Source organism: Choristoneura fumiferana, chromosome 21 (assembly GCF_025370935.1).
Source record: "Choristoneura fumiferana chromosome 21, NRCan_CFum_1, whole genome shotgun sequence".
Classification (NCBI taxonomy): Eukaryota; Metazoa; Arthropoda; class Insecta; order Lepidoptera; family Tortricidae; genus Choristoneura; species Choristoneura fumiferana.
This window is the reverse complement of record NC_133492.1, coordinates 14,642,001-14,662,745: the sequence shown is the minus strand read 5'-3', so window position 1 is coordinate 14,662,745 and position 20,745 is coordinate 14,642,001. Positions and strand designations below refer to the sequence as shown.

Here is a 20,745-nt window from a genome sequence, read left to right as displayed (position 1 = left end):
ATAATTAATGACAGGAGCAGGACATGGAAATCTGTGCTTCGGCACTGCCGATTAAAAAATCTGACCGCTTTAAATTTTTTATAATTACAAACAAAAAAGAAAAAAAACTAGCAGTCTAGAACTTTGTTAAGTACTTAACTAAAAACTTCGACCCATTCAAAATCGTGACCTGCTCGAAAAATCACAATAATTTGGCCAGGGGGCTACTACGAAATTCGAAAATCGAAGTTCGTATCGTACCATCCCTCTTACGCTTACTTGGCTTTTAAGGGTAGCATGAAACCGATCATCCTGGGCATCCTGGGAGAAGACCTAAGTCAGAAATGGGCGTCTTTCAGCTGATTAAAAACTGATGACTTAAACTAGCGCTTTTCATATGTTACTTAATCATCATCAATAGCCGCAAGACGTCCACTGCTGAATAAAAGCCTCTCCCTTAGAACGCCACAATGAACGACAACTCGCCACTTGTCACCAGTTGCCTGCAACTCTCACGATGTTGTCAGTACACCAAGGCCCAAGGCCTGCCAACGCCTTGTCTTCCGGTTCATGGTCGCCATTTGAGAACTTTCCTCCTCCTACATCATCATCATCATCATCATCATATCAGCCGTAGGACGTCCACTATTGGACATAGGCCTCCCCCATAGACGTCCAGTTGCTTCAGTTGGAAGCGGCTTGCATCCACTGTGAACACGCGACTTTGACCAGGTCATCCGTCCATATCGTTGCTGAACGTCCTACGCTGCGCTTGCCGATCCCGTCAACACTCGGAACCTTCGGCCATGCTATATGGCCCCAACGGTTACCACATGTTAATAGTGAACCCTAAATCTGCTAATGCTACCATGATTTACCCAAACAGTGGCAATCGCTAACGACATCATTTGGATATAACCACATACCTCAACAAGCCGTGACGATGGAACTGAAAAATCATTCAAAACATCATCTAATGAATTATTTAAAACTTTTCAGTTGCATTTGTGTTGCAATATATTTCATGCAATTTGTTGATGGGGTGAGTATTTAACTGTAGATTAATTAAATCTAAAGCAAAGTTTAGACCTACAAGAAAAATCGTGCAAGTTGCAATATATTGAGGCAACTGGCACTATTTTTTTACAGATGTAAACTAAGTAGGATAATTAGCTACAAAATATTCTTGGCCAACGGACAGAGGTTATCCTTCAATTTTTAATAAAGTGCAGACACTTAGGTACGAGTATGTAGGTACTTCTCTCATTAAGTAGTGTACTTCAAGCTTAGATTTGGAATATTACTACCATAACGACCGACGACCGATAGACGACCGGATGGCCAAGTGGTTAGAGAACCTGACTACGAAGCTTGAGGTCCCGGGTTCGATTCCCGGCCGGGTCAGATATTTGTATGAATAATTCGAATGTTTGTTCTCGGGTCTTGGGTGTTTAATATGTATTTAAGTATGTATTTATCTATATAAGTATGTTTATCCGCTGTCTAGTATCCATAGTACAAGCTTTGCTTAGTTTGGGACTAGGTCAATTGGTGTCAAGTGTCCCATGATATTTATTTATTTATTTATAAAGAGAAAGAGCGCTACTCGTATGTTAGGGCGCGAGATGGATGAGCGAAACCACTTTCCTGCTGAAATAAAAGCAGCTGTAATTTTTTTAAACTCGTCCCAGTTCATCTAGCGGTGAGCGGTATACCTAAATATATTAAATTATGACTTCAAATTTCGAATATGGGCGAAGAAACCATAAATATGTGATCCTCAACCCTCGCGCTATTTCTGCAGTCAATCCAGATAGTGCAAGAGCGGGCGGTATTGAAGTTCATGAACCCGAAGTACATATCGGACGTGCAGATCTTCACAGCGCGGCGCCGGCGCAACGAGCCTTATAAGACCAACATGACTGCGACTATACACCAACCATGGGGCAACAACATCACGGTTTGTTTTATTATGACCATCATCATCATTTTGAAAGCGTGCTCCATATTGGTCTACATCTTGCTTGCCATCACAAGGGCTAGTACTACGAAATTCGGAAATCTCTCTCACTCTCGTATTAAATAATATTAGCGATACGAACTTTGATTTTTGAATTTCGTAGTAGGCTCTCAGCTTTGTGATTGTGGTCAAAGCTTGAGTATTCTTGCAGATGTGTAGTAGGTTGTGTGCGTACTGAAAACTTCACACACACACTGAATGTTTCACATTGAATGTTTTCCTTCACCGTAAAGGATATTTTCCACCGGCGAGGCGAGGTAGCCACGGGCGCCGCCGCCGCCACACAAATTTCAATTCTCGTCTCACCCCGCATCTCATAATCTCGTTGTGAAATTCTGGTGGTCCGGCCAGAATCGTCTTTGCAGGATGGAACTCCTCGACGGTTAATAGCATAGACTTGAAATTTTAGGTACGAATTTGAATGATAATACAAGTAGGTAAGTAGTACAACTGACCAAGAGGCTTATACCTACTTATTAGAAATGTTTTTTTTTTTTATCAAAAACTTACTTTTTATATCGAATGAAAAAGGAGAAGGAATAGTCAACAAACAAGTTGTTTTCAGTTCCATGCTTCTTACATGTTACACAACGGTAACACGGTGGAAATACAAAACCGCGTGTGCGACGCCGTTGACAAGCCCTGGATGGTCGAATTCATCAAAATGTACTCCAATTTGTCGGTGTGTCCGGTACAAACTGTAAGTAAATCACAAATTTTCCGAACTTGTCTTCGGTGGTAAAAGCCAGAACAAGTCGATTTCCTTATTATTAATTTTAGATAGTGCCACCAGACTTGAGGTCACGCACACAAGAATTACAGACTACATTCACTCATTAATTTCATTCATTCTCCTTTTATGCTATCAATTCTTCATGTAGCTGTGTGTGTCATTCACTTCAACTCTCGTGGCACTACCTATACGACTCGTTTTCATTGAATATTTTTGGCGGGTAAAAATCAATGTCAATAGAATGGGAACCATCCATTTACCCTATATTCAATGTTAAGAACCTTAATTACTTAGTTTTCCAAGAAGGACATTTCATGATTAGATTAGAGATAATAATAATAAATTTATTGAATAATTTGTCCTAAAGTTACTAAATGTAAACAAACTTCAGCTGCCAGATTTGGTACATTTAGGGGCTGTTTCACCATCCATTTGATTAGCGTTAACGGACGGTTAAATGTGATGCCGTCTCCGTCTATTCGAACAAAACAAATAGAGACGGCATCACACCTAACCGCCAGTTAACACTAATCAATGGATGGTGAAACAGCCCTTTAAGGATTTTAAACATTTAATACAAACTAGACTAGTGTATTTCAATACAGAAATGTAGATGGTGGAATTTCAATATTTAAGACACCAATTGACGTTGTTTTACGTGTTGACGTTGTTCACACGCATCATTGAATTGCTTCGCAGGTTTGTGCAGGTTTCCTCACGATGTTTTCCTTCACCGCAAAGCTCGTGGTAAATTTCAAATATAATTCCGCACATGAATTTCGAAAAACTCAGAGGTGCGAGCCGGGGTTTGAACCCACGACCGTCTGTTTGAGAGGCGATAGGTCAAACCACTAGGCCACCACGGCTCTTTTGTAGATAGGTAAATATAAATGATACTTTGCATAAATCGTAGCTAGAGCCGTGTATAGCAGCTGCTGCTTCAGATTTTTTGTAACTTTTTACACAGCCACAGGCAAAACCACAGGCACAGTCACAGACATATTTAGTTTATACGTCAATTTTTATGACAACGTTTGCGTCAGTCTTTATATCTTTGTATCTCTGTCTGTTTGTTTGAGTTCGTCTCTGTTTGTTTTTTCGAAGGGTCAGGTCAGGGTCAGGTATCTTGCTTACTTGTAAAGGCTCCGGACAAGGTATAATGTAGGTACCTCTGGCAAGGCTAATCCCCTACATTAGTACCTAACGTGGTCCCTTTTTGAGCCGACGTCTCGATACCTGCCGCTATTAGGTAAATCTCCAAGCCTCTCGTCCATTTTCCCAACGGTTGCACACCGATATTGGTTCGCCCTCACAGTTAAAGTGATCTAAGTTAGGCAATGTATGAATGAGACATTTTGAGGCGACTTGTAGTATGTAAAATGTATTTTTGTCTATTTTTTGCATGGCCCTTTACATGAATAATGTAACAGTTGTATAACCTCATGGCCGTTTGAAAAATAATTAATATTGCGTGGCCCTTTACATGAATAATGTAACGGTTTTATAACCGCATGGCAGTTACAAATTTCATAATCATCATTGTAATTTGAACTTAAAATTAGAGATCCTTGTAAAATATGTCATATTTTTTATTACTGCAAAAAGCCTATGTGTAATTAAAAGGTTGAACAGTAAATATAATTTACTAGCTTTTGCCCGCGAGTTCGTTCGCGTGTAAATACTTTAGTTATCAGGGCATATGTTTTAATTAACCCCCGTTATAATTATAATTGTGACATTTGTATCTGTACAAAGCGAAGTACTGCCGTAAACGATAGGTAACAGTTTACTAAAGTACTTCGCTATAAACAACATTTTTTACCAGTTTTGAAGCTAGTTTATGAAAAGTTTTATGCAAAGCACGAGAGTAAATTAATTATCTCGTGTGCTTCCGGCGTGAACCGAATCTTACTCTAGAATCCGAAGTATATATTCGAAATTGCACTGTACATAATATTTTGTAAATTAGGTAAAAGATAAATAAGAACAGATAATCACACAAAAATTACGCTTATATTAATATTATTGTTTTTATTATGCACAACCCGATTAGAAATTTTTAAGTTAGGTACGTATGTACCTATTGCATACTTATTTGCAATTTTTTTTCACACATCATTTTAAATATCAATTTAATTTCGACATTTTAGTTGTACATTTTGTATGAAAAATCCCCTCCCCCATTGAAGTCACCAACATCATACGGATCATTTTACATTTTGACCAGTCATATTTTTAAGTCTAGAAATAAGGAAGTCTCATAGAAACTCCCCCCTAATAAGTAGAAAGCTACTTCTTCTTTCTTTATCTTTGCCTACGCAGATCATTTTTATTTTTAATCAGGATACTGTAAGTATACCAATTTTCATAATGCTGACCAGAAATGAGAAAAATTCCATACAAACTTTACCCCCCATTTTACTCCTTTAGGGGTAATTTTATCCATTTCACCTACACAGATAAATTTTAATTGTAATCGAGAACTTGTAACCTATTTTCATACCTCTAAGGCCAGAAATGAGAAAATTTTCATACAAACTTTACACCCCATTTTACCCTTTTAGCGGGGAATTTTATCCATTTCACTTACACGGATAATTTTTAATTGTAATCTAAAACTTATACACCTATTTTCATACTTCTAAGTCCAGAAATTAAAAAAAAACATACAAACTTTATCCCCCATTTTACCCCTTTAGGGAGGAATTTTATTCATTTCTCCTAGACAGATAATTTTTAATTGTAATCGAGAACTTATATACACCTATTTTCATACTTCTAAGTCCAGAAATGAGGAAATTCCATATAAACTTCACCCCCTCCTCCATTTTACCCCTTTAGGGGTAATTTTATCCATTTCAGCTACACAGATAATTTTTAATTCTAATCGAGAACTTATATACCTACCTATTTTCATACGTCTAAGGCCAGAAGTGAAAAAAATTCCATATAAACTTCACCCCCCTATTTCACCCCCTTAGGGGATGAATTTCTAAAAATCCTTTCTTAGTGCTCACTTAAACCATAAAAAAACTCTGTACTAAATTTCAAGTTTCTAGGCCTAGCGGTTTAGGCTGTGCGTTGATCTATAAGTCAACTGTCAGTCAACAGTTTCTTATTAATATATAATATATATTATTAAACCTTAATATGATTTTATTAGGATTTCTATTGTTTGCAACATACTTATAAATATAACATAGTTGCAAATTCATTCAATTTGACAAATATTTATTCCAACTCTAAAAGTAGAGTATACGGAACCGTTATTAAAAACAAGGTTTTAAACTTTATTATTAGGAACGGAAAATATTAACATTTTGGAAATATTTTTTAATATATGTTTCATTATACGTCTTTCGGCTGACATGATGATTCATAACATTAATTTAACTTAACTGTATTTTATCAGTATTCTGCTATTTGAAGGTATCGCTAATGACAAATCAAAGTTTTCAAATATTGGAATTCATTGAGCAACATACTGTATTCCATTCAATAAGTTTAAAAGGCAATTGACAAATATTTATTACAACTTTAATAGCAAGGGAACGCGTTGAAAAATACAAGCAGTGCATATTTATTCTGTAACTTAAGTACCAGCATTTGGAAATTATAGTTGCTAAGTCAGCAATTGATAAATTATCTGTTACCGATTTTTCATTATTAATTTAAATTAAATGTCAAATGTCATCGCTATTACATTTTATTATATTCAAGTGAAAGTGACAAATCAAAGTGAAGTTCAAATACTTGGAATTCAGTGAGCAGACCCAGCACTGTCTTCTACATTCAATAAAGTAATTAAAAGTTACTTTGTCTCACGGAGTGAGCAAAATGCGATTTTGCTTACTGACTTTTAATAGCAAAACCTGCCTGTTTGAGGTGCTGAGGTGAAAAATACTTTATAGTATGTGCATTATGGCTATTCTGTAACTTAAGTTACCAGCCTTTGGTCGTTATAGTTGCTAAGATCAGCAATTGACACTAATTGTGTGTGGCTGTTACCAGCCATTGGTCATTATAATTGCTGAGATCAGCAATTGACACTAATTGTGCGTGGCTGTTACCAACCTTTGGTCATTAATAGTTGCTGAGATCAGCAATTGACACTAATTGTGCGTGGCTGTTACCAGCCATTGGTCATTATAGTTGCTGAGATCAGCAATTGACACTAATTGTGCGTGGCTGTTACCAACCTTTGATCATTATTAATTGCTGAGATCAGCAAATGACACTAATTGTGCGTGGCTGTTACCAGCCTTTGGTCATTATATTGCATGTTGCAAATTGCAGCGTGGCTGTTACATTTGATTGGCTGACCAATTGTCTATTTGTATTTGGACCACGTTGTTGTTGCACGGTTGCGACCGGTACTGGCGCGTCGTTTTGTCTATTTGTTGTTGATGGCTTCGCGGACCGCTTCGAGTTCTTTCAGGGACCACCGGTTAAGAACTAAACTCGCCCAAACATTAAACGACGTGTTTATTATGATTAGGTTCACATAAAAACATTTTACAGTTGGTCTATTTTTTTTTGCAATTTTCGATAATCACTCCTGATTTGATTGATTATCTGTATCAACATTTAAAATTATTGCTCGTTTCTGCTGCCCCCATAATGCCAAGATAGCATGTAATTTTTACCACGTTTCGGAATGGCCATCTAGGTGCACGTTCGTGACGTGAAGAAGGACCTGGAGATAGAACGCCAAACATCCGTTTAAAATGAGGGCTATCGTTTTTTGTCTCACTAGATGGCGCACTGTTGCGTAAGGTTTTTAAGTATGGCTTTTGAAGTCTGTTATTACGGGCGTGAAAACAAAGTTTAGATTAAAATTATATTTAATACACCTTAAAACCGTACCATAAAACTATCGAGCAAGCCACAGTGTTGCATAGTTCCCGTTTTGTTCGGAAAAAAGGGAGGACAAAGGTTTCCGAAAGACAAAACTGTCTCAAAACACAGACATTCATTGCCCCGGAACGCATATTTGCCATAATTAATTTCAGATATTGCAAAATATTCACAAAATTATTCTAATTATAAATAAACCCGCGTAGCTCACCCAAAAATTATGAGATTTGACATTTCGGAGACCTCACGCTACACTAGCGCCTCTAGTGGCGAATTCATACGCGATAGCCCTCATTGCAACTGGGTAGGATTTACTTTCCTCACAGTCGAAATGAAAAGTAGATTGCATGGTTCGATTTTATTTATTTCGCATTGAGGGTAGGTAGTCTTATCGGGCTTTAATCTGTCATCTCCCAGGATAACAGGATCAAAGGAAGTTGGGCACAAATTTGTGCCTCTGGGAGAGGACAGGTTAATGGAAATAATAGTGAGAAAGGAATCAAATTCACTAAGGTCATATATCTACTTAGATAATTATTACAGTATCAATAATGTTCGGTCATTCGGGTTAATGTTCATTTAAACAAGTAAAATGCTAAAGTATAAATTACGTTTTCTAGTTACGACATTTCATAATATATCCAACTACTACTCTTTCTTTAGTTACACCTAATGTAAAACATTAAATGATTATCTAGACAAGCCAAGTTCAAGATAACAGAACTGGCGAGCAGCACCGTGTGTAATTTTGCCCGAATCATTTGGAGCCACTTTTGACCCCCTCATAATTCAAAAATATTTTACATAAACATGTCAAATTTGGTTCATTTATTGAGACTTGTGAGCTACGTATATGCTCCAAATTTCAAAACCACACCTCAAACTGTTATAGGTATAGATTATTATTATTACTATAATTAGACTTTACATACGTGATGGATTATGCAACAAATGAGAAGAGCTTACTAACATATTAATAAAATAGTAAGTAAATATATAAGTAGATATTACGAACACTAATTATACCTCTTAATTCTTTATCTTAATGACTACAATGCATTTTTCCCACTTTCAAGTAGACCGGGATATAATATTTTGTGACCATTTACTCATTACGAAATACCTAATATAAAACGACTGGTTTGCGTAGCCATTTAAGTCGTATAGACTATAAGCATTGCACTTAGGTTTGTACATTTTTACCTATGTGTCCTCCGCTTCGCACCTAATCTGTCGAGAAATGGTTTAATTATCAGCTTGTGTTGTTGAAACTACAAATATCATTACGTAAGGTACTTGCAAAATATCAGTATCAACCCAAGTAAACCAATTAAAATTAGGTAGGTACGATTTTATTTAGTCAGTGAAATTTCTCTTCTGTCTACCATGCTATACCAAGTAGGTAGATATTAAGTAAGTAAGTATGAATAAGTATTTGAACAGGACTATGTTATTACTGGCTTGTAGGTATGCGAAGCGGATATAACAAATTTGTGCAGTTTATATTTTCCCTTTTTTTCAACAGTGGTAAATTATGTTGTTTACCAATTAACTATTACCTGTGCTATTACCAACCTTTTACTGTAGGGTTTTTAAGATCAATATAATACTTTCACTCAGTTATTGAGAAGGTATTTCATGCACAGCGCGTAGACGTCCGCATCCGGCTGGGGATGCCAGACGAATGACGAATGTCGCCTGCGCGGGTCCATATTGACTCGCATAAAATCGATCATGCGATCTTTTTTCCTGCTACCGATTTGTATCCAGAATCCTCACTCTTCAGAAATTTTTACTTCATAATTTTATTTGTCATAAATTTGTACTACTACCAACTGAGGTCATAATAGACACTTATCAGAATATCGTAATTCATAACGTTGTCACTAAGATATGTTTGTACTCATAATGCTGGTTTTCATATTTCTTTCATTCATAAGTTTACACTTGCAAGAAAAATGGTGCAAGTTGTGCTGTATTACATTGCGAGACGTAAAGGTAACGAGTTTGAAGTGGCCAATCGAGCGCCGCAATGTACCTATAACTACCTACTTAAACTGGGCTTAAGAGAATTGCAATTGTTACAAAAACTCGATGTTCTTTTGCAGGGAAGATACAGATATTTCAATATAGAGATCCCGCCTAAGAACTTTCCGATGCCTCTCCCGATGCTTAAGAAAGGGGACACTGGCAAAGTCACTGCCGCATTCTTCCTGACTGCGACCAAGGAGAAAATATTTGACATGTATTGCTCTGTACGCATCAAGTAAGGGCAAAGTTGTCTTAGAGGGCACCACGGTCTTACACAATAATAATTAATTGGTTTATATAATTAATTCTATTTTGTCTTTGTTACTATGTCAACTTAATTTACTGATTGTGGTGCTCATTCATATATTTGTATATTTGTATTTGTACACAAAATATACTTAGTGAGGTTAAACTGTGTTTAATTATAGAAATAATATCAAACTCCATAATAAATAGATAGATTTTTTATAACTCCTTACAGCTTTATTTAAATTAACAGCACTTGATTGTTTTAGACATCTAATGTATTGTTTATGTAATACAAATTTAACACATCTTGTTTTTTGTTTTTCTATCTTTTTAATGCTTGATACCTATATTTCCAACAATAAATTGACGTGCATATAAAAACAATATTCGCATAAATACTTCCGCAAAGTACCGATATTAATAAAGACAGTGACGTACGCGGACGTGTCTAAAATTTAAAGATACCTGGCAGTTATTATATTTATAAATAATTCAAAACCAGTTTTCCTGTCATAAACAACAAGTTCCTGGCTAGGTTCTCAGTGTTGCTTTTGAATTCGATTCAAGACGACTTGTGATACAAAATGTGTGACACTGTTGCTAGGCTAGACGGTAAAGTGGCCATAGTTACCGGTGGTGGCTCAGGGGTTGGATATGAAGCGGCAAAGAATCTGGCGAGACGAGGGGCTAGAGTGATCATAGCTAGCCGAAACGAAACCAAACTCAAACTTGCCAAAGAACAACTACAAACAGAAACTGGCAATGACGACATCGCTTACAGGGCAATGGATCTTGGCTCCTTTAAATCTGTAAGAAATTTTGTTACAGAAACTATTCTTAATGAACATCGATTGGATATATTGATTAATAATGCTGGTGCAATAGGTCTACCCGATCGACTCTCAGAAGACGGACTGAATCTAACAATGCAAGTGAATTATTTCGGCGTTTTTTTGCTCACGTATCTTTTGATACCTCTTCTACATAAATCGGCACCTAGCCGAATTATCAATGGCAGTGCTAGCTCCATGTATATAGGCACCATTGATTTCGACCATTGGAATGACATTGGCAGATATTCTTTCATAGAATCGCTAAGCAATTCAAAGTTGGCTGTATCATTATTCAATGTGGAGTTAAGTAAACGTCTACTCCGTTCTGGAGTAACTGCTAACAGTTTTGACCCCTTTGTAGTTCCTGATACCGATATATTCAAGGAAATCCCGGGAGGTATTAAGAATGTGGCAAATTTTTTCATCAAAATTATTGGACAGCCGAAGGAAAATGTAGGAGATCAGATAGCATATTTAGCTGCTGCGCCAGAGTTGATGGCAGTTAGTGGTAAACATTATAAATTTTGTATGAAATGGCTGAACCACTGGTTGACAAGTGACGACGATTTGACGAGGAAGCTTTGGAATGTTTCAAAAAAGCTGGTGAATATTAAAGATGAAGATGATTGGGAAGAACAATGTTATTATGAAGATATAGGTATTGAACAATGTTGAATTGAAAAATCACGGAAGCAATTTTAGTGTGCCATTTATATAAGGTTTTTTTTTAAGTATCTGAAATTTGACAAAGAATCGAAAAGGTGACAATTCAAGTCAAGTCAACAAACAAAAAGTACCCTCAGCTAAAACGATTGTACCTATTTAAAACAGAAGGTTACAAAAAAAAATATAACTAGGTACCTAGTAGATACTTATTTAATTGGTCAAGTAAAGTTTTATGATGAGGTGCAAGTTTTTTCCTTCAATAAGCCAGGTCCGATACGGAAATAGTTGGAGACCCTGTTAAAAACATATACGATAGTTTTTATCCCGGAAAATGCCATTGTTCCCGCGGTATAGCGATTAGCGAATCCTCCACAGATGGAGTCACGGACAAAAGCTAAGACTAAGGGGCTGTTTCACCATCCATTGATTAGTGTTAACTGACGGTTAAATGTGATGCCGTCTCCATATATTCGAACAAAACAAAGAGAGACGGCATCACATTTAACCGTCAGTTAACACTAATCAATGGATGGTGAAACACCCCCTAAAAGTACTATATAATAACTATAATATTAAAAATATTATAAATACAAAAGTAACTCTGTTTGTTAGTCTGTCTGTTACCTCTTTGTGGTTAACCCGCTGAACCGATTTACTTGCAATTTGGTATGGAGAGACCCTGGGAAGGACATGGGATAGTTATCCAGGAAAATGGTATAGTTCCTGAGAATTCTTAACAGACGAAGTCACGGGCAAAGACTAGTAAGTATATATATAATCAATCATATTTAACGTCAAAGTTTCAAAGAACTAACCGACGGTTGAAAGGCTAATGCATCTAAGCAAAATTTTTTGAGAAATTAAGTTATGTTGTAAGTACCATCAGCCAAATATGTGGTCTACCACCCTAAAGCTGATAATCGTATGTCATAAACAAACGACACGGAAAAATTCACTGATTCCGAACTTGTACGGTCAGCCAAATAAGTGGTCCATCATTATTAAACAAGTTCCTGTCAAATGAATATGTCGCAATTGGCATTATTGTTTTATGCTATAAAACATACATGAACTTGTTTCAAAATTGATAGACCCACTTAATTAGCCTTTCAACCGTGGAAACATTGATATTCTTCATACCTACTTGCATCTCCCCGACCGGGGATCGAACACAAAACACAATCCGTAATCAGGTTCTCTAACCAGTCGGCTATCCGGGTGTCTCCCATCAGCGATGATTGTAGTGTGCAAATAGCTTTTTACGGTGCAATTTCACACACACTATATATATATATATTATGATCGTGGACGCAAGGCATATATATATATATGCTTTGCGTCCCACGATCCAATTCACAGTCATTGTAGGCATTGTGTGACCAGTGCATATGAGGGCATCTGTTACGCGCAATACCTTTATTTGAAACTGGCTAGTGAATCTCACAAAATCCTTATGTTTGTTTCATCATAAAGGGAAATACATTTAGGATTTAATAGTTCCAAGTATTTAGGGTGAGTGTTAATGAGTCAGCAATTGGTTAGGATTTTTATTATTAAGGTTGCCTTAAGTACCTAATCCTTTCCCTCAATTTTAGATGTTATTCCTAAAAATATCCTAAAAGATCCTGAGAATTTTGGAGGAAGGTAAAAGGTATTGTTTTTCGTACAGTCGAGAGCAAAAATAAATATCTGTTCTATCCACTCAAAAATGCCACGGCCTTATTGCGGCTTTAGTGCATATTTTTGAAACTGAATATATTCATACTTACATGCCAAGAACCAGAAACACAATTAGGTAGTCTCGATAGATTTTAATTTCGAAAGTACTTCATAGAAATAGTGATGTCCGGATTACCTATACCCACCTACATAAAAAAAGTAAAAATATTAATATTAGCATGAATCCTAGAATAAGTTAAGGATAAGTGGTTGTTTTGCCCTAGCAGGGTCCATGTAGCACTGTAATATTTATTTGTCATCTCATAATACCATGGCTGCAACGAATAAATGAATATGAATAATAATATCAAGTTTCGTCTAAAACTGATCAGCCGTTTTAGCGTAAATAATAATAAAAAACAAAGAAAAAACACAAATCCCAATCCCAATTGGCAGTCACTAAATAAATCACCTTAAGAGGTCTTGACCTTAAGAGGATCGCTGGCGGCGGATGGATGCGAGGGGCTGAAGACAGAGTGTTGTGGCGCGCCATGGAAGAGTCCTATGTCCAGCAGTGGACTGCTGTAGGCTGATGATGAAATAAATAAATAAATCACTGAGTGGGTACGTACTCATCCTTCGCACAAAAACACACACACACGCAATGTTTCTATAATTACTGATTGTTATAAGTAAACTGTAACTGAATGTTTCGTCCTGTACCTAATCCTAGCGTTTTGTAACAAGTACTGATTCGTAATATAGTCAGTCTGATACTGGGATGTGTCCCTGGTGACAGCCACCTATGTAACTGTAACTGGCGTCACTGAAAATCAGCGTTGCGAAATAATCTTCAGATCTTTTCGCGACACACAGCTGAGTGGCGGCCATTTTGGCTGGTAGGAATAGGCATGGATGTGTATATTTCAGTGTTTCTGTATGTGTATCTATTTTTATCAGCCAATAAACCATTCTTATTCTTATTCTTATTCTTATACAAATAATAATAATAACAATGAATATTTATTTCGCATAAAAATACAGGTACCTACCTACACAGATACAAGTACAAAGGCGAACTTAATTTTAGTAGGATACATTTTTTGCCACTTGTCGTTTAGGTACTAAATCAAAATCAAAATCAAAATATCTTTATTCAATTTAGGCTAGGTATAACAAGCACTATGAATGTAAAAAAAAAACTACCACCGGTTCGGAAAAACCTCTGCTGAGAAGAATCCGGCAAGAAACTCAACGAGGTATATATATTTTTGTAAAACAGATTTAAAAATATTATTAAATGATATGTATACATCGCAAGTATTTAACACAACTTTATTTTTAACACAGTAGGTTCGCTATTTGAAGGGATCGCTAATGCGGATCGGAATTATTACTCATCATCATCATCATCATCCCAGCCTATATACGTCCCACTGCTAGGACAGGTACACCAGACCTCTAACAGTAGGTATAAGGGTAAGATACATTTAGTCGTACTACATTTACTAAAAACAATCGTTTTGATACATCATTGGCCAAGGATCTAATGGAAGGATATAATGGAACAAGGATCACTTTTCCTTGATTCCTAGGTAATACCCACCTACAGAAGAAACAGCGTAGAATTAAATTAGCATGCAAGTGTTATTTTACACAATCATCATTAGCGCTCGACGACTTAGGTACTTACTTTATGTTGGACATAACTCATAATAACCCTGAAAACTTGTAATTCTGAGAAAAATAAAAGAACTAAAAACAATTACTTTGGTCACCCGCGAGCTTATGATTGCTACGTCTATACAACAAATTCATGCAGTTCCTACCTTTACACTGTAACTCAACTATCACCACGCGTTTTGAACCCAGTTCATAGTTCATTGATATGGACCTCCGCAAAGTAACACCAGATTCAATAAATACCTAATAACTTGTCTTACGCAGCGGTATTAAAGAAGGATAGAAAGAAAGAATAAATTTATTTGGCAAAATTCGGCACAGCAAAAACAAAATCACAATTAAAAATAATTAAGACAACCTTATACGAGATACTCTTACATACTAAAAAAGAAAGAAAAAGACATTGTACCGAAAGAAGCAAAAAGGGCCATACTCAGCCCATATAGTCAGTATATAGTCCATTTCCACAATTTTAATTAAACAACTGATTTTTACAAAATGTCCCGTATAAAGCCGCATTCACATTTATCTGTTGTGATGTGTTGTGATGCTCTCTGTCTCTCTCTCTCTCTATAGCTTTTGTGCGACACAACACAAGCCGTCACAACACACTGCATTAGATAAATGTGCACGCAACCATATAAAATGTATGAAACCGATACCGTTCTGCAGGGCTACTACGAAACTCAAAACTCGAAGTTCGTGTCGTGTGGTCCCTCTGACACTTATACTATTTAATACGAGAGCGAAAGGGACCGTACGATACGAACTTCGAGTTTCGAGTTTCGTAGTAGCCCTGCTGATGCGTCACGACACTACACGACAGATAAACGTGAATGGGGCTTAAGAATTTAATATTACGTTTTTCTGTGCAATGTACATCGTGAACCGGAACTCTTGAGCCAATGATAACTGTTCTTAATTATATTTCCCAATCCTCTTCGGGTGTGATGCCCACGAGCCTCTTGCTTTCTTCCCAGAGGCTACTTGTCAACGCAGTGTCATTAGCAAACCATGTGCTGTAAAACTCCTTACATTCCCGGAAATGCTTTCCACTCTCATTCTCCACGCGAGGGTCCACAGCCAGAAACACGGGCATCGTAGCAACCCTATCCAAAGGGCTACCAATCAACTGCAGCCCCGCATTCAACAGCTTCTTAAGATCCTCGTTCTTCAGATTTCTGAAAAACTCGGACTTTACGAAACCCGGGTCCATGCTGTATACATTCACCCCGCTTCCTCTGACACGTCTATCCATTTCCACAGTAAACAAGACATCAGCCAATTTCGCGTTACAGTAATACTGAAAGTTGGTGAATCTTCCGACGTCATTCATGTGCTCGAAGTCTATGAATCCCAGAATCAACGCTAAAGATGACACATTCACAACTCTACTGGGGGCGGAGGCTTTCATGAACGGGAAAAGCAAGAATGTCAGTAGAAATGATCCGAAATAGTTCACTTGCATCATTGTTTGAAGCCCGTCTTCTGTCAATCTGTCTTCCAAGCCAATCGCACCGATGTTGTTGATAAGTATATCCAACCTGGGCTCGAGCATCAAGGTCTCATGCACGAAACTTCTCACGGATGCCAACGACTCGAAATCCATGGTCCTTGCAACAACGTTGTCGTGGCCTGCTGCTTTTATGATCGTGTTTCTAGCGTCTTCTAGTTTAGCGGGGTTTCTGCTGGCTATGATTACCTTGGCACCTCGTTTAGCCAAGTTCTTGGCTGTTTCTAGCCCAGTGCCTGAAGTGGCGCCTGTCACGATAGCCACTTTGCCATCCAAACGTGTGTCTGTCTCACATGGTGAGAACTCGTCGCGTAGTCTCATTATTGCGGAAATATGACAGCCTTTGCTTGATGTTGCTAGAGAACTGAGCCCGACAAGGTAAGGAAATAATAACCTTCAGCGAAGCGAAAGTACCTGAAGGTAAATACTACCGGTTCTAAAAGGCTAATGGCTGAATCAAAATTAAAAGTTATCTGGTGTGGTTGATCTTGGTAATGAACTGTAAATCTTTTTGCGATTGTTTTATAATCTCACCTGATGTGTGTGTGTGTGTGGTGGGGGGGGGGGGGGGTGGATTTGGATGAAATTTGGTTTGTGAAAGTCAGAAGATCTGGAAAAACATATAGGCTACTTCTTGTCCCGATATTCTCACAGGATATGAAATTATAAACCTTTTTTATGTTTTCAGGAAAACCTATTTTATTAAACTTTGGGGGCTAAATTACTTATCCACCCTAAAGCTGATAATCGTTAGTATGTCATAGACAAACGACAGAGAAAAATTCGCTGATTCCGAACTTGTACGGTCAGCCAAATAAGTGGTCTATCAATTTTTAAACAAGTTCCTGTCAAATGAATATGTCGCAATTGGCATTATTGTTTTATGCCATAAAACATACATGAGCTTGTTTCAAAATTGATAGACCCACTTATTTGGCTGACTGTACATGTTCGGAGTCAGTGTATTTTTCTCTGTCGTTTGAGTTGTTTCAAGTATTTAGCAAAAAATGTAACTTAGATGATGAATTAGCCTTTCAACCGTGGAAACATTGATATTATATTAAATATATTGACCCGGATAACTCACGTCACCCACACGCCCACAAGGTGAACAGGAAACTAAAGTACATATGTTGAATTTTTTAAAGTATGAACCTTAGCGGTCCCCCGACACCGACGATGCTTAGATAAAAAATATGACTAGATACTTATACTAAAATAACTTAGGCTTATTTTGCGGGAAATCAGCATAGTCCCCGCGGGATAGGGATAAACGAATTCTTCGCAGATGAAGTCGCGGGCAACAGTAGGTAGTGCATAATTATTTTTACTTTTTAATTGTCTTTTTAGCAGCGTTATTTTTCGGGCGTTTTTATTTTTATTTTTGCTGGCGTTTTTTATGTCGGGGGTTTTTAAATTTTAAATTTAAGTTTTTATTTCATGTTTTTTAAACTGATATTTTTTTTTTAAAGTGTACTAGTGTGTTGGATATCTTGGCTGCAGCATCAGCTCATCTTGTTACCACCATTGCATTGTATGTAGAATCAAATACTGATCAAAAGGAATAAAACACGACATATCTGCTATTATTTTTTCAAGAGTATACTGGTGTGCTCGATATCTTGGTTGTAGCATCAGCTCGTCGTGTTTCCACCACTGCATTGTATGTAGAATCAAATACTAATCGAAACGAATCTAAACACGATATATCTGCTATGGTTTTATCAAGAGATTATCTACTAGTGTTCTGGCTGCAGCATCAGGCCGAGCATTCCATAATCTCGCATAGTTATATAGCATATATGGGTGTTTCAAAGTTTAGGTCTCAAATATGTTTGGAAGTAAAGTAAATACCCGCTATGCGTCTAAGCTTCCTACCGCAGCGAACAAAAGAGCTGATGATCTTGAAACGGCTAAACCGATTTTGATGAAACATGTCTAAGAACCATCGCTAGAAAACCTGGTTTGAAAATTTAAAAAACCGCATTCAAATCGGTCCACCCGTTTAAGCGCTACGGTGCCACAGACAAACACACAGACAGACACACATAGCGGTCAAACTTATAACACCCCTCTTTTTGCGTCGGGAGTTAAAAACAATCGTTTTGATACATTATTGGCCACAATGCACAATCTCTGCGTACATATAATGGAACAAGGATCACTTTTCCTTGATTCCTAGGTAATACCTACCTACTCGTACAGCAGAAACAGCATAGAATTAAATTAGCATGCAAGTGTTATTTTACACAATCATCATTAGCGCTCGACGACTTAGGTACTTACTTTATGTTGCACATAACTCATAATAACCCTGAAAACTTGTAATTCTGAGAAAAATAAAAGAACTAAAAATAATTACTTTGATCACCCGCGAGCTTATGATTGCTAAGTCTATGCAAGAAATGTGTTCATGCAGTTCCTCCACCTTCACAATGTAAGAACACACACAAATCACATGAACCTAACTATCACCACCACCACCATACTACGCTGACGCGTTTTAGGCCCAGTACCCCTAGTGTAATGTTTCGGTTACAAAATACGTCTCGATCGCGTTCGCGTAAAATCTCAATTTGTATGGAAACACGAACATCGCAAACGTTCCGCTAGAGGCGCTGTTCGTGTTTCCAGCATATAGTCAGCATATAGTTCATTTCCACAATTTTAATTAAACAACTTATTTTTACAAAAGGCCCCGTATAAAGCCGCGTTCACATTTATCTGTCGTGATGTGTTGTGATGCTCTCTCTCGCTCTCTCTCTCTCTCTCTCTCTCTCTATATATCTTTATAGCTTTTATGCGACAAAACACAAGCCGTCACAACACACTGCATTAGATAAAATGTTAACGCAATCATATAAAATGTAATGTTAGAAACCGATACCGTTCTGATGCGTCACGACACAATACGACAGATAAATGTGGATGCGGCTTAAGAATTTAATGTTACGTTTTTCTGTGCAATGTACATCGTGAACCAGAATTCTTGAGCCAATGATAACTGTTCTTAATTATATTTCCCAATCCTCTTCGGGTGTGATCCCCACGAGGCTCTTGCTTTCTTCCCAGAGGCTACTTGTCAACGCAGTGTCATTAGCAAACCATGTGCTGTAAAACTCCTTACATTCCCGGAAATGCTTTCCACTCTCATTCTCCACGCGAGGGTCCACAGCCAGAAACACGGGCATCGTAGCAACCCTATCCAAAGGGCTACCAATCAACTGCAGCCCCGCATTCAACAGCTTCTTAAGATCCTCGTTCTTCAGATTTCTGAAAAACTCGGACTTTACGAAACCCGGGTCCATGCTGTATACATTCACCCCGCTTCCTCTGACACGTCTATCCATTTCCACAGTAAACAAGACATCAGCCAATTTCGCGTTACAGTAATACTGAAAGTTGGTGAATCTTCCGACGTCATTCATGTGATCGAAGTCTATGAATCCCAGAATCAACGCTAAAGATGACACATTCACAACTCTACTGGGGGCGGAGGCTTTCATGAACGGGAAAAGCAAGAATGTCAGTAGAAATGATCCGAAATAGTTCACTTGCATCATTGTTTGAAGCCCGTCTTCTGTCAATCTGTCTTCCAAGCCAATCGCACCGATGTTGTTGATAAGTATATCCAACCTGGGCTCAAGCATCAAGGTCTCATGCACGAAACTTCTCACGGATGCCAACGACTCAAAATCCATGGTCCTTGCAACAACGTTGTCGTGGCCTGCTGCTTTTATGATCGTGTTTTCTAGCGTCTTCTAGTTTAGCGAGGTTTCTGCTGGCTATGATTACCTTGCACCTCGTTGGCCAAGTTCTTGGCTGTTTCTAGCCCAGTGCCTGTAGTGGCGCCGGTTACGATAGCCACTTTACCATCCAAACGTGTGTCTGTCTCACATGGTGAGAACTCGTCGCGTAGTCTCATTATTGCGGAAATATGACAGCCTTTGCTTGATGTTGTTAGAGAACTGAGCCCGACAAGGTAAGGAAATAATAACCTTCAGCGAAACTAACTGAAGGTTAATACTACCGGTTCTAAAAGGCTAATGGCTGAATCAAAATAGAAGGTTACCTGGTGTGATTGATCTTGGAATCAACTGTAAAAGTTCGTAATTCTTTTAATTAAAAAATCAGCGATTGTTTTATAATCTCACCTGATGTCTCTAAGTACAGATAAGGCCAAAGATGTAACTCACTGATTTAGTAGCAGCCTATTCACTCTGACCTTGAAGAGACCTAAATCCTTCTAATATTACAAATGCGAAAGTATGTGTGTGTGAGTATGGATTTAGATGAAATTTGATTTGTGAAAGTCAGAAGATCTGGATAACACATAGGCTACTTCTTGTCCCGATATTCTCACAGGATATGAAATTATATTTTTTTTTATGTTTTCATGAAAACCTATTTTATTAAACTTTGGGGGATTTTTTTTTGGGACAAATCACAAAGCTTTAAACCCATGACAACCAAATCATTAAATCCTTTATAGAATTAATAATAATAATTATCAAATAAAATA

At 37.5% G+C, this 20,745-nt stretch overlaps 3 protein-coding genes and 1 pseudogene across 3 annotated transcripts; 2 read left to right on the top strand and 2 right to left on the bottom strand.

Moving 5' to 3' along the window:
- The first annotated feature begins 906 nt into the window (after positions 1-906).
- Positions 907-9,965, top strand: LOC141439609 (uncharacterized). Its single transcript, XM_074103897.1, has 4 exons — positions 907-1,021; positions 1,784-1,939; positions 2,565-2,699; positions 9,698-9,965. Exons 1-4 carry the CDS (start codon positions 923-925, stop codon positions 9,857-9,859), a joined length of 552 nt encoding a protein of 183 aa, XP_073959998.1. The 5' UTR covers positions 907-922; the 3' UTR covers positions 9,860-9,965.
- A 349-nt stretch (positions 9,966-10,314) lies between these two features.
- Positions 10,315-11,816, top strand: LOC141439690 (retinol dehydrogenase 13-like). The gene has a single exon (XM_074104038.1). It carries the CDS (start codon positions 10,454-10,456, stop codon positions 11,375-11,377), a length of 924 nt encoding a protein of 307 aa, XP_073960139.1. The 5' UTR covers positions 10,315-10,453; the 3' UTR covers positions 11,378-11,816.
- Positions 11,817-14,992: 3,176 nt separating this feature from the next.
- LOC141439703 (retinol dehydrogenase 13-like) lies at positions 14,993-16,768 on the bottom strand. The gene has a single exon (XM_074104049.1). The coding sequence runs from the start codon at positions 16,542-16,544 to the stop codon at positions 15,633-15,635; it is 912 nt and encodes a 303-aa protein (XP_073960150.1). The 5' UTR covers positions 16,545-16,768; the 3' UTR covers positions 14,993-15,632.
- A 906-nt stretch (positions 16,769-17,674) lies between these two features.
- Positions 17,675-20,173, bottom strand: LOC141439666 (retinol dehydrogenase 13-like; annotated as a pseudogene).
- Between the last annotated feature and the right edge of the window lie 572 nt (positions 20,174-20,745).

Coding starts and splice junctions, on each gene's coding strand:
- LOC141439609 (XM_074103897.1), top strand. CDS start 923: ATGGAACTGAAAAATCATTCAAAACATCATCTAATGAATTATTTAAAA. Junction 1,022..1,783: donor TCATGCAATTTGTTGATGGG/GTGAGTATTTAA, acceptor CTATTTCTGCAG/TCAATCCAGATAGTGCAAGA. Junction 1,940..2,564: donor CATGGGGCAACAACATCACG/GTTTGTTTTATT, acceptor AGTTGTTTTCAG/TTCCATGCTTCTTACATGTT.
- LOC141439690 (XM_074104038.1), top strand. CDS start 10,454: ATGTGTGACACTGTTGCTAGGCTAGACGGTAAAGTGGCCATAGTTACC.
- LOC141439703 (XM_074104049.1), bottom strand. CDS start 16,544: ATGAGACTACGCGACGAGTTCTCACCATGTGAGACAGACACACGTTTG.